This window comes from Notolepis coatsorum (assembly GCF_963971535.1).
Source record: "Notolepis coatsorum genome assembly, chromosome: 2".
NCBI lineage: Eukaryota > Metazoa > Chordata > Actinopteri > Aulopiformes > Paralepididae > Notolepis > Notolepis coatsorum.
Window position 1 is genome coordinate 57,084,982 of NC_140166.1, and position 14,003 is coordinate 57,098,984.

General features: G+C 44.6%; 1 protein-coding gene across 1 annotated transcript in view; it reads left to right on the forward strand.

The window, feature by feature from the left end:
* Positions 1–14,003, forward strand: part of got2b (glutamic-oxaloacetic transaminase 2b, mitochondrial) — a 43,251-nt gene that overhangs the window by 12,395 nt on the left and 16,853 nt on the right. Inside the window, exons 2-5 of the mRNA XM_084307978.1 lie at positions 1,597–1,753; positions 6,754–6,882; positions 9,905–9,964; positions 12,975–13,136. Coding sequence (XP_084164104.1) covers positions 1,597–1,753; positions 6,754–6,882; positions 9,905–9,964; positions 12,975–13,136 — 508 coding nt within the window. The remainder of the gene's footprint in view (positions 1–1,596; positions 1,754–6,753; positions 6,883–9,904; positions 9,965–12,974; positions 13,137–14,003) is intronic.

Consider the following 14,003-nt stretch of genomic DNA (forward strand, 5'->3'; position numbering starts at 1 on the left):
AGTGTCTAGCGGAGGTCGTCTGGTAATCAGAAGGTTAGGGTTAGACAGTGGCTCAGGAGTTAGAGCGGTCGTCTGGTAATCAGAAGGTTAGAGTTAGACAGTGTCTCAGGAGGTAGAGCGGTCGTCTGGTAATCAGAAGGTTAGGGTTAGACAGTGGCTCAGGAGTTAGAGCGGTCGTCTGGTAATCAGAAGGTTAGAGTTAGACAGTGTCTCAGGAGGTAGAGCAGTCGTCTGGTAATCAGAAGGTTAGAGTTAGACAGTGTCTCAGGAGGTAGAGCAGGTCGTCTGGTAATCAGAAGGTTAGGGTTAGACAGTGGCTCAGGAGGTAGAGCGGTCGTCTGGTAATCAGAAGGTTAGGGTTAGACAGTGGCTCAGGAGGTAGAGCGGTCGTCTGGTAATCAGAAGGTTAGGGTTAGACAGTGTCTCAGGAGGTAGAGTCTGGTAATCAGAAGGTTAGGGTTAGACAGTGTCTCAGGAGGTAGAGCAGGTCGTCTGGTAATCAGAAGGTTAGGGTTAGACAGTGTCTCAGGAGGTAGAGCAGTCGTCTGGTAATCAGAAGGTTCCCTGTTAGATTCCCGCTCCTCCCGGCAGCATGTCCAAGTGTCCTTGAGCAAGACACTTTGACCCCTAACTGCTCCCGATGAGCAGGTTGGCACCTTGCGTGGTCGCCTCCACTGTCTGTGTGTGAATGTGTGCGTGAACGGGTTAATGTGAGGAATAAGTTGTAAAGCGCTTTGGATAAAAGCTGTTATATAAATGCAGTGCTTTTACCATTTGTTGGCAGAGCAGCTAAAACGGATGAATCTCTCCTTCACTTTGTATGTCTGTGTAGTTAGGACGTCTAGAAACGGTGTAAATATAGTTCCAAAAAAAAAATACAACCAATGTCATATACAGGTGCAGCTCAATAAATTAGAATATTGTGGAAAAGTAATTTTATTTCAGTAATTCAATTCAAAAAGCGAAACTCTCGGGAGCTCCAGTAGCTCACCGCGTACCTCGAACGCTATTTCGGCGTCGGGGACAACCGTGCGCGTCACGGATCTGGGGTACACGAGTTCGACTCCCGGACTCGCCGTATTTTCTCTGTGTTTTTCCCCGATCTATACCCCATTCAACCTGTTTCTGTCGGTCATGCTTGACCAGAAAAAAGCAATAAACGCTAAAAGAACCAGCTGACTGGTCAAAGTAAAAAAAAAAAAAAAAAAAAAAAAAAAAAAAAAAGCGAAACTCTCATAGATTATAGATTCATTACACACGAAGTGAAATATTTCAAGCCTTTATTTGTTTTAATTTTGATGATTATGGCTTACAGCCCAAAATTCAGTATCTGAGAAAGTTTGAATATTACATAAAACCAATAATAATAATAATAAAAAAAAAAGTGAAAATGTAATATAGAAATGTTGGCCTTCTGAATGTTCACTCAGTACTCAGGGGCTCCTTTTGCACAAATTACTGCATCAATACAGCGAAATATATTGACTTCTCCACGATATTCTAATGTATTGAGCAGCTGCACCTGTATATATATATATTTACAGTAAAGGTTTGTTCAACTGTAAAATGTCCGTCCTCTCCCTCCTCCGTGGTCAGCTCCTGGTGGGGTGGAGTTGCGATGGGGCCCCCCGACCCCATCCTGGGGGTGAGCGAGGCCTACAAGAAGGACACCAACCCCAAGAAGATGAACCTGGGCGTCGGGGCCTACAGGGATGACAAGGGCAAGCCCTTCGTGCTCAGCTGCGTCCGCAAGGTCAGCCATGTCTCACACACACACACACACACACCACACACCACACACCACACACCATACACATACACATACACATACACATACACATACACATACACACATACACATACACACACACTGACTGCTTGAGTCAATAGGGTAAATCTGCAGAACCGCAGGGCCCAATGTCTGGGCGGGGCTTCGGGGCCTGTACTTGGAGTGGGCGGGGCATCGGGCCCTGTACACTAGAGGCTGACATGTGAGTGGATTTTGACTCTCGCTCCTTCCCCCTCCCACAGAAATAATCCCACTCCCACAGAGACTGATCCCACTCCCTCCCACTCCCACAGAGACTGATCCCACTCCCTCCCACTCCCACAGAGACTGATCCCGCTCCCTCCCACTCCCACAGAGACTGATCCCACTCCCACAGAGACTGATCCCACTCCCTCCCACTCCCGCCCGAATCCCATTGATTTTGTTGTCATAGTTAAGTTCCCACTCCCTTCTGCTCCCGTTGACGTTTACTCCCGGTCCTGCCCAATCCCGTGATTCAAAGTGAATTTGACTCCCATCCCGCGGGAATCCCGAAAAAATGTCATCCTCTACTGTACACTGAGGTGCACTACTGCGCATGAGGGGGGGGGGGGGGGCTCTCTCTCTCTCTCTCTCTCTCTCTCGCGCTACGGAAGCCCCGCCCAGATATTGGGCCCTTGAGTTTCAGCCATCCGTCTGTTATTGCGTCTCGGCTCCACTAGGGGCAGGCCATACTGACTCTTACTGTGTTACAGTTTACACCATCGCTCAAATTCCATCCTGAATGTTAATTGGCCCCCCCCCTACCATTTAAAGAACCGGCGTAACAATCGTATGCATTCTTGCAGCCGCTATACCCCTCTGTCCCGTTTGTGTCCGTACCTTAACCCTTTCCCTGCCGCACTACCAAATGGTTTAACCCTTTCACTGCGACAATATGGAAGGTTAACCCTTTCACTGCCACACTACAGAAGGTTAACCCTTTACTATCACACTACTAACTCCATTAACACTTTGAGCGCCAGGGGTTGCGTTGGGCCGTTGCGTGCTAGCGCTTTGTTCAATGGGAATAATTTCCAGTGTTTAGAGTGCTAAACCTATATTAAATATTATAGCTATGGATCTAATAACAATGTTCATTGTCAGTGAGTTTCTTTCGGTCAACATGCAAAAAATACATTTCCGTTTTATACCGTGGTGAATATGAGTATAGTTGTAGAGTAGGGCTGACCCCTATTAGTCGACTAATCGGTCGAAGGGAGCCGTAGTCGACTGGCCATCCTCTTAGTCGAAATATATATATATATCATTCTTTCCAAAAGAAAAGAGGCCTAGAAGCGTGGCTAATGGCACGCATACCAGAGGCTAACTGTCTAAGAAAACAGGCACAGAGGCACTGAAAGAGGATTTCACCATCTAATGAACACACTAGACTAGACAAATATCAAGATGTATCCATCAGTGGACCAATTGCATGCTTTTGCAGAGGACAAGAAGCCTTCAGTTGACTCCTTCAGACATTAAGCACCCCCACAGCCCAAATGGAATGATAAAATTTGTATATATTTTTTATATTAACACTTTGATCGCCAGGGTTAAATTCATAATTTACCATCCCTCGCCAGCTCTATTTGTCTATGGAGAAGTTCCCCTTCTTTGCAGGGCTATAACTTTTTAAATTGTATTGCTAAATTGACATTATTATGGCCCATTCAACGTCCTATATCTATTGTTCAGGGTGTAGCAACGTTATACTTTTTCATTCACATATTCATACTAAAATACGGTTTAAAGTATAAGTATGTTTTTATCGTTTTCTGCAGCTTTCTCCAGAACTTGATTTATAGCCCCAAATGCATTATATTGATGATCAAATACAGTTTGATAGGAATCTGTGCGAGATAAAAAATTTCAACTGGACGTGCTTCTAGGAGTTACTAAGTATGATCTGATGTTGACCGGATGGGCGGGGGGTCGTTTATAATTCCGTGGCCAACGTTATATCATTCATCTAGTGTGGGTGATATGATCATTAGAGCAGTTAGTATCGAACGCGTTGAAAAATAACGCTGGATCTTACCGTATCTTCCTCGCGCCGTTGGACGATGAGCGTGGAACTGAAATATTCCTATTATGGGATGTAGAAATATCCGATCCATTTCCACGTTGTATAATAGTATATACGTCCAAATCATGTTGTTTATCGAGTTATTGGTAACGGATTGCTATCCGTTGTGATCAGCTCGAGTCCTGAGACTATTACCGAGTGATCGGACCGAATTGAAATGAGCACCAGCTTTCATTTCCTGTTTCCGCCCTGGTGATCCGCCGATCGGCCACCAGATGGCGCTCTTGAACCGTTGGAGAGTTGAGAGGGGCTCAACAGTACATATCATGTCTCCGGGGGAGAAATATGATTTCGATCACAGATTTTTGAAATATTGATATCAAAGACGCTGCCCAGCGTCTTCGGCAGAATAAGCATGGTGGGGAAAGACGCTGCCCAGCGTCTTCGGCAGGCCTGTACAGTGCGACATATATATCGCACGTGCTACAGCAACAGCGGTCTGTGCGATGGATGGATTTACTTCAGTAGCACTGGTGCGATAGGGATTCGGTTCATATAGATACTCTTATTTTGAAAATCCTGTAGCGGGTCTCATTTCTGCCCACGCGCAGCTCCAGCTAGGCTCCGAAAGCTAGCAACGTTCAGGTGCATATGATAATCTTATTTTGAAAACTCTTGTGACAACTCGACGAGTCATATCCGCCCTATCCGTGCGCCTTCTGCAAGCAGAGCAGCGCGTTGGTCGGTTGCTGCGCACTGCTGCGTTAACACAGCAGTGCGCCTACACGTCCCGAAATAAGTCCGTGGTGGTTTTTTTTTCTCGCAACGGGTCAAATGCATCTACATGCTTTGCACCGTCGCCATTCCTTTATGCGCACATTGCCCGAAATTAACGTTTATGTACCATTACAATCACTACAACGTTAGCAAGCTAACAAGCTAATCCTGATCAGAGGCAGAGCCAGCAGACAGTGTGGACTGGGGAAAGGGAAATGGGGGGGCACTCTCTCCCCTTCCCTGTGTGTGTGTGTGCGTGCGTTTGGAAAGATGATGAAGTCACTAGTCAGGACAGGAGTATATTATAGTAAACTGAGGATGGACAGATAATGTTGATATTCAAATATAAACAAGTTTCGAGAGGAGTGGAAGTTTGAAGACAGACTAGACTACAATATGATGCGGGGGTGGTGAGTTGAAACAGTGTGTGTGAATGAATGAATGAAAACTTTATTTAACAGATTGCAGAATGGGTACAGTACAGTACGGCTCAATACACACAATTGTTAAGGGGATGCAGACCTGAGAAAGACGTTTGTCTTGTTTACATCAGGGTCCCCCATTGTGTGTGTGTGTCCCAACCGACCCCACTTCTATGTTTCAATAAATTATTTGCATTTAAAACTATTAACGCTGACTCATTCCTTCAGTCCACTCAAAATTATGCTAATATTCCTTATGATGTTTATGATATTAATTGAAAATAGCATATGAGAGTATCATAGTAATAATAACACATGGCGATATACTAAATGACAGCCAAACATGGCACTGCAACTAAATAACACAAATACAATAGGCACATTTGTGACTGTTACAAATATAACACGTTTTATACTTGTGCTACAAGATTTTGGCCTGTGCTACAAAACTATCAACCTCTGTAGCACCAGTGCTATGTGCAAAAAAAGTTAACGTACAGCCCTGGTCTTCGGCGATTAAAGTGTTAAAAATATTACATTTTTTTTCTTTTTTTCCGACCAATATTCGACTAACGGCAAATTTTGGCCAATCATAGTCGACCATCCAAATCCTTAGTCAGGGACAGCCCTATTGTAGAGTGATCCTGTGTAATCCCAGGAAACTCTGGCAAACAGCGCTTCAATGCATTTCCTTAGAAATCGTGCCATTTCTCGCCTGATTATTGAATCATTCTGAAATAAACGCTAGATTATCGGTATTATGTTTCATCATGCATGCACGAAAGCGGGGGGAGGAAAAGCTCAAGATATCTCGTTGTTGGCACCCAATGTGTTAGCCCACCATCTATTTCTGCAGCTTGAGCCACTAGTAATGTTTGTACATCTACACTGAAAATGATTGACAGAGTTAAAGTCTAACTGTGTGTTTGTTTTGAACAGGCCAGATAGGGATACTTGACGTACAGGGTGGGGTGGGCACCTAGCTGCTTCCCCCAGGGTGGGGGGGGGGGCACCTAGCTGCTTCCCCCAGGGCTTTAGCACTGTCGCAGGTCTGTGGTTCACAAGGCTTTATTTAAACTCGAAAGGCAACTGAGATTTCCCTCATTTACGTCGAGTGAATAGCGGCATATAAAATCACACCGCATATAAAATCACAACTATAAGACGACAAGACGAGGCAAAGAGCAAGGATAACAAATCAATTAAACCACGTACAACTTGATTGACAAAGGTTGGAGATCTCAGGTTTTAAACTCTGCAACAGAGGGGAGGAGAATCTCCAGCTTTAAGGACTGTTGGAGTTCATTCCATGAGCTAGAGGGGCATCGTAGCAAAATACAGATTTAACCTGTTCAGAGCAAACTCAGGGGACCCGCCAGTCACTAGGACTTCCAGCTATCACTTCCAAAGGTTCAATAAATGCCATTCCAATAATTATGAAGAGTTAAACTTATTATTCATAAAGGACAGTGATGAGGCTCAGTCAGAGAGGACCAGCCAACCTCTTCATAAAGCACACGGTGATGAGTGACGGATTCTGTGACACTGATGCCACACTGTGAATGGAGTTAGAAGTGAAAGACTTGTTTGTAGTTCAGCTGAATGTCTGAATCACCGGGAACGTGTGAGAAAAACACTACATGTCACTCGGAGAGGTTCTCTGGGGGGAAACGGCTAAACCTCATGCACGTTGTGTACCTTTTCTCTTATCTCTACAGGCAGAGGCTCTGATCGCAGCCAAGCAGATGGATAAGGAGTACCTGGGTATCGGTGGTCTGGGGGAGTTCACCAAGGCCTGCGCCCAGCTTGGTCTCGGTGATGACAGTGAGGTCCTGAAGAGTGGCAGGGTGAGTGGTGATCTGAACAGATTATACATGGAGGCTAATAATCTGAACAGATTATACTGTACATGGAGGCTACTAATCTGAACAGATTATACACTGGGGCTAATAATCTGAACAGATTATACACAGGGGGGCTAATAATCTGAACAGATTATACACGGGGGGCTAATAATAATCTGAACAGATTATACATGGAGGCTACTAGGGGTGTAACGGTACGCGGATACGTACTGTACCGCGTCAATGTGGTCCTCCGGTACAGTACGGGCTGTGCACCGTACGATTACAATGGTATGGTCAACCTTTTTTTGCAGAACTTAAATCCCCCCGGCCCCACGTAATTTATCAACAACACTGCGGTCTGCTGTGAGCATTATAAAACAAACGTGTGTTTAACCGACCATGAATTAAAGTGTCAATGCTGTTTGTCATTTTAACAGCAGATACTTTCTTAAATGCCATCCTCCCGAGAGAGGGGTGTTGACGGGGAGCTTGCTGGTGTTATTTAGCATTGAACAGCTAACCGAAAGCTAGCATTAACTAACATTAAAGGTTTAGCCATAACGTTACCTTGGCTAACGTTGGGGCTATTCATAATCCAGCAATAATGGCTGCAGACCTGCAAGCAAAGTACAGCAAGTTGGCAAAGGAGTATTCCAACGTAAATCACATTTTCACCAGTAACGTTAGTCTTTCCATCTCTCGGTAGCTCCTGCTAGCTAACCTAGCTCACGTTAGAGTCGTCGTCACTGAACCACCTCGCGTACACAATTAATGACATGTTGCGGACAGCCATATCGGTGACAATGTTTAGCTTTTAGTGCCAAATGATAAGTGTCTGAGGCGGAGTCTCAAAAGAGAATGTTGAATATTTATTGTGCAAAAATCACAACAGATTCTCTATGCTACATCAACGGAGCCTTGTAGACCGAGTAGGGTATATCTGCAGAGCCAGTGGGTAGCGAGTGCAACACCGTGTAATGTCCGTGTGTGGATCATTGGAGTAGGGTATATCTGCAGTGCTATAAAGAATTATTGAGAAGAAACATAAGTTGGAAAACGAAGACCAGGATTTTGGAAACGTATGTTATGTCAGTCTTTTCATACGGAGCAGAAGCATGGACGCTGAATGAAGAGGCAAAGAGGATGATAGACTCTTTTGAAATGTGGACACTGAGGAAGATGCTGAAGATAACATGGAAGGATAAGATCAAGAATGAGGAGGTACTGAGAAGAGCGGATATGCAAGGGGGACAGCTGCTGGAGAGGTTGAAAAAGAGAAAGATGGAGTTGTGCGGGCATGTTCTGAGAGGATCCAGCGGGGAGATGTTCAAGAAGGTGGTGATGGGGAAGGTGGATGGAAAGAGAGGAAGTGGAAGACCAAGAAGAGGCTGGGTAGACGATGTCTGTGATTGGAGTGGAGTGAGAGGCGGAGTCACGGAGTTGGAGAGAAGAAGTGGGGACAGAATGGGTTGGAGAGTGATAGGCAACCTTCGGAACGAAGAAGCCACCTAATGATGATGATGATGCAGCCATACTCATTGTATAGATTTGTATTAGTATCATTAATCAATCACCTGTTGTTGAATAAATACCATTACTTTCTAGTTATTACTAAAAAACAGTATATAAAACAGTAGCTGTATAAAAAAAAAAAAGTATAATTTATATAAAAAAAAAAAAAAAACTTTACCGAAAAAATACCGAACCGTGACTTCAAAACCGAGGTACGTACCGAACCGTGGATTTTGTGTACCGTTACACCCCTAGAGGCTACTAATCTGAACAGATTATACACGGGGGGCTAATAATCTGAACAGATTATACACAGGGGGGCTAATAATCTGAACAGATTATACTGTACATGGAGGTTACTAATCTGAACAGATTATACATGGAGGCTACTAATCTGAACAGATTATACACGGGGGGGGGGCTAATAATCTGAACAGATTATACTGTACATGGAGGTTACTAATCTGAACAGATTATACATGGAGGCTACTAATCTGAACAGATTATACACGGGGGGGGCTAATAATCTGAACAGATTATACTGTACATGGAGGTTACTAATCTGAACAGATTATACACAGGGGGCTAATAATCTGAACAGATTATACTGTACATGGAGGTTACTAATCTGAACAGATTATACATACGGGGCTAATTTGAACAGATTATATATAAAGTCTAATATGAACAGATTATACATGGAGGCTAATAATCTGAACAGATTATACATGGAGGCTACTAATCTAAAAAGATTATACAATGGAGGTGGGACAACAGTCTTTGATTTGAGGATGGAGTTTACTGATGGAATGACATGTTGCAACATAGAGACCTATAGGTTACAGCGATGGACTAACACAGTATTTATACAGGAGAGTAGATAGATAGCTATGTGGTACCTTGACATACAGACTATGAGTTATAGATGTGATATGCAGACTATGAGGAGGCTTCAGAAAGCTACGTGTGTGTTATGTGAAATATGTGAAGGCTATGTGGATGTGAGGGGGAGGGGGTGCGGAGAATTTCACTGTCAAAACCCAAATGAGGCTCACATTGAAGTTATGATATTGTTACAGTTCACATATTGAAGTTATGATATTGTTACAGTTCACATTGAAGTTATGATATTGTCACAGTTCACATTGAAGTTATGATATTGTTACAGTTCACATTGAAGTTATGCTATTGTTACAGTTCACATTGAAGTTATGATATTGTCACAGTTCACATTGAAGTTATGATATTGTTACAGTTCACATTGAAGTTATGATATTGTAAAGGTTCACAATCATTGAAGTTATGATATTGTTACAGTTCACATTGAAGTTATGATATTGTTACAGTTCACATTGAAGTTATGATATTGTAACGGTTCACATTGAAGTTATGATATTGTAAAGGTTCACATTGAAGTTATGATATTGTTACAGTTCACATTGAAGTTATGATATTGTTACAGTTCACATTGAAGTTATGATTTTGTAAAGTGGTTCTCTTCTCCCATCAGAACATCACAGTGCAGACCATCTCAGGAACTGGATCTCTGCGCATCGGAAGCAACTTCCTGGTGAGTCACTCCTACTAGAGGTCCACCTGGTGGGTCACTCCTCCCCTACTAGAGGTCCACCTGGTGGGTCACTCCTCCCCTACTAGAGGTCCACCTGGTGGGTCACTCCTACCTACTAGAGGTCCACCTGGTGAGTCACTCCTACCTACTAGAGGTCCACCTGGTGGGTCACTCCTCCCCTACTAGAGGTCCACCTGGTGGGTCACTCCTACCTACTAGAGGTCCACCAACACACACTACCATGACATTATTACAGGAACCACTGCATTCATTGTATTTATTGATTTGTTGATTTATTGATTTGATGGATTTATGGACCAACCATTGTATCCCAGTCAAGAAAATGTGGTTTATGACATATTGTTGTGGGGCAGCTTCATATTATGACATATTGTTGTGTGGGCAGCTTCAGATTATGACATATTGTTGTGGGGGCAGCTTCATATTATGACATATTGTTGTGTGGGCAGCTTCATATTATGACATATTGTTGTGTGGGCAGCTTCAGATTATGACATATTGTTGTGGGGGCAGCTTCATATTATGACATATTGTTGTGGGGGCAGCTTCAGATTATGACATATTGTTGTGTGGGCAGCTTCAGATTATGACATATTGTTGTGTGGGCAGTTTCAGATTATGACATATTGTTGTGTGGGCAGCTTCAGATTATGACATATTGTTGTGGGGGCAGTTTTAGATTATGACATATTGTTGTGGGGGCAGCTTCAGATTATGACATATTGTTGTGGGGACAGCTTCAGATTATGACATCTTGTTGTGGGGCCAGCTTCAGAGTGTTTAGGAGCCTGATCGGTGCCCATACAGACGCTACAGACACTATGGGTGAATCTCTGTCATTTACTTATTTGCATAAATACGCGGTTGATATGATATCTTCCTCTGGTCGGCTGTCTCGTTAGCGTAATATCTTCCTCTGGTCGGCTGTCTCGTTAGCGTGATATCTTCCTCTGGTCGGCTGTCTCGTTAGCGTGATATCTTTCTGTGGTCGGCTGTCTCGTTAGCGTAATATCTTCCTCTGGTCGGCTGTCTCGTTAGCGTAATATCTTCCTCTGGTTGGCTGTTTCGTTAGCGTAATATCTTGATCTGGTCGGCTGTTTCGTTAGCGTAATATCTTCCTCTGGTCGGCTGTCTCGTTAGTGTAATATCTTCCTCTGGTCGGCTGTCTCGTTAGCGTGATATCTTCCTCTGGTCGGCTGTCTCGTTAGCGTGATATCTTCCTCTGGTCGGCTGTTTCGTTAGCGTGATATCTTCCTCTGGTCGGCTGTTTCGTTAGCGTAATATCTTCCTCTGGTCGGCTGTCTCGTTAGCGTAATATCTTCTAGTCTGCTGTATCGTTAGCGTAATATCTTCCTCTGGTCGGCTGTTTCGTTAGCGTAATATCTTCCTCTGGTCGGCTGTCTAGTTAGCGTAATATCTTCCTCTGGTCGGCTGTTTCGTTAGCGTGATAACTTCCTCTGGTCGGCTGTCTCGTTAGCGTAATATCTTCCTTTGGTCGGCTGTCTCGTTAGCGTAATATCTTCCTCTGGTCGGCTGTCTCGTTAGCGTAATATCTTGCTCTGGTCGGCTGTCTCGTTAGCGTAATATCTTCCTCTGGTCGGCTGGCTCGTTAGCGTGATATCTTCCTCTGGTCGGCTGTCTCGTTAATATCTTCCTCTGGTCGGCTGTCTCGTTAGCGTGATATCTTCCTCTGGTTGGCTGGCTCGTTAGCGTAATATCTTCCTTTGGTCGGCTGTCTCGTTAGCGTAATATCTTGCTCTGGTCGGCTGTCTCGTTAGCGTAATATCTTCCTCTGGTCGGCTGGCTCGTTAGTGTGATATCTTCCTCTGGTCGGCTGTCTCGTTAATATCTTCCTCTGGTCAGCTGTCTCGTTAGCGTGATATCTTCCTCTGGTTGGCTGGCTCGTTAGCGTAATATCTTCCTTTGGTCGGCTGTCTCGTTAGCGTAATATCTTCCTCTGGTCGGCTGGCTCGTTAGCGTAATATCTTCCTCTGGTCGGCTGTCTCGTTAGCGTAATATCTTCCTCTGGGCGGCTGTCTCATTAGCGTGATATCTTCCTCTGGTCGGCTGTCGTTAGCGTGATATCTTCCTCTGGTCGGCTGTCTCGTTAGCGTAATATCTTCCTCTGGTCGGCTGTCTCGTTAGCGTAATATCTTCCTCTGGTCGGCTGTCTCGTTAGCGTGATATCTTCCTCTGGTCGGCTGTCTCGTTAGCGTGATATCTTCCTCTGGTCGGCTGTCTCGTTAGCGTGATATCTTCCTCTGGTCGGCTGGCTCGTTAGCGTAATATCTTCCTTCCTGGTCGGCTGTCTCGTTAGCGTAATATCTTCCTCTGGTCGGCTGTCTCGTTAGCGTGATATCTTCCTCTGGTTGGCTGGCTCGTTAGCGTAATATCTTCCTCTGGTCGGCTGTCTCGTTAGCGTAATATCTTGATCTGGTCGGCTGTTTCGTTAGCGTAATATCTTCCTCTGGTCGGCTGTCTCGTTAGTGTAATATCTTCCTCTGGTCGGCTGTCTCGTTAGCGTGATATCTTCCTCTGGTCGGCTGTTTCGTTAGCGTGATATCTTCCTCTGGTCGGCTGTCTCGTTAGCGTGATATCTTCCTCTGGTCGGCTGTCTCGTTAGCGTGATATCTTCCTCTGGTCGGCTGTCTCGTTAGCGTAATATCTTCCTCTGGTCGGCTGTCTCGTTAGCGTAATATCTTCCTCTGGTCGGCTGTCTCGTTAGCGTGATATCTTCCTCTGGTCGGCTGTCTCGTTAGCGTAATATCTTCCTCTGGTCGGCTGTTTCGTTAGCGTGATATCTTCCTCTGGTCGGCTGTCTCGTTAGCGTGATATCTTCCTCTGGTCGGCTGTCTCGTTAGCGTAATCTCTTCCTCTGGTCGGCTGTCTCGTTAGCGTGATATCTTCCTCTGGTCGGCTGTCTCGTTAGCGTGATATCTTGCTCTGGTCGGCTGTCTCGTTAGCGTAATATCTTCCTTCCTGGTCGCAGTCTCGTTTCCACGACGGGCCCAAAGACGTGTACCTGCCCAAGCCGTCCTGGGGAAACCACACGCCCATCTTCAGAGACGCCGGCATGACGCTGAAGGCCTACAGGTACTACGAGCCGGCCACCTGCGGCTTCGACTTCGCTGGAGCCCTGGACGACATCTCGGTGAGAGACGGCCTTTTAATCTTAACAAGAAATATCTATCTGTACATATCTGTAGATACTATATCTATATCTGTGTACATATACCTTACCTACTCTTACTAGTTACTAGGGGTGTAAAGGTACACTCATCCGTACCGAACCGAACCGTTTCAGTGTGTACCGTACCGAACGAATACAACGGTATGTTAATCACTAATGACCGCCCACCAGGGGCTGTTTTTTTCACAATCTAATATAATAATATTTTTATTTTATTTTTTTTACAAAGTCGATTATTAATTTCAATATAGAATATTTGTTGACAGCCCTACAAGTACAATTAGTTACTGCACACTACATCACCCCTGAGTGGAACATGGAAAGCCAAACTTTCCCCCACTGTACCGAAAACCCGTACCGAACAGTGACTTCAAAACCGAGGTACGTACCGCACCGTGGTTTTTGTGTACCGTTACACCCCTACTAGTTACTATATCTATATCTGTACATATCCCTTACCTACTATTACTAGTTACTATATCTGTACATATCCCTTACCTACTCCTACTAGTTACTATATCTATATCTGTACATATCCCTTACCTACTCCTACTAGTTACTATATCTATATCTGTACATATCCCTTACTAGCCCCTTTCGTGACTTTCGGTTTGCAAGCCTGTGGCTTTTGTGACCGGAGTCACTTGCCCACCCGCCCCGATCACCCAGTAGCGAAACGACCAAGCGTCGTCAAGGGGCTCGCGGTGTGTCAAGAATACATCAGATCTGAATTTCAAAGATACCCAGCGTACAATATGGGTCTAACACAGCTTCACGATGGGGTCTGGAAGCTCGGAGTTGCTAATAAACAGTTTAAAACATTGTTAC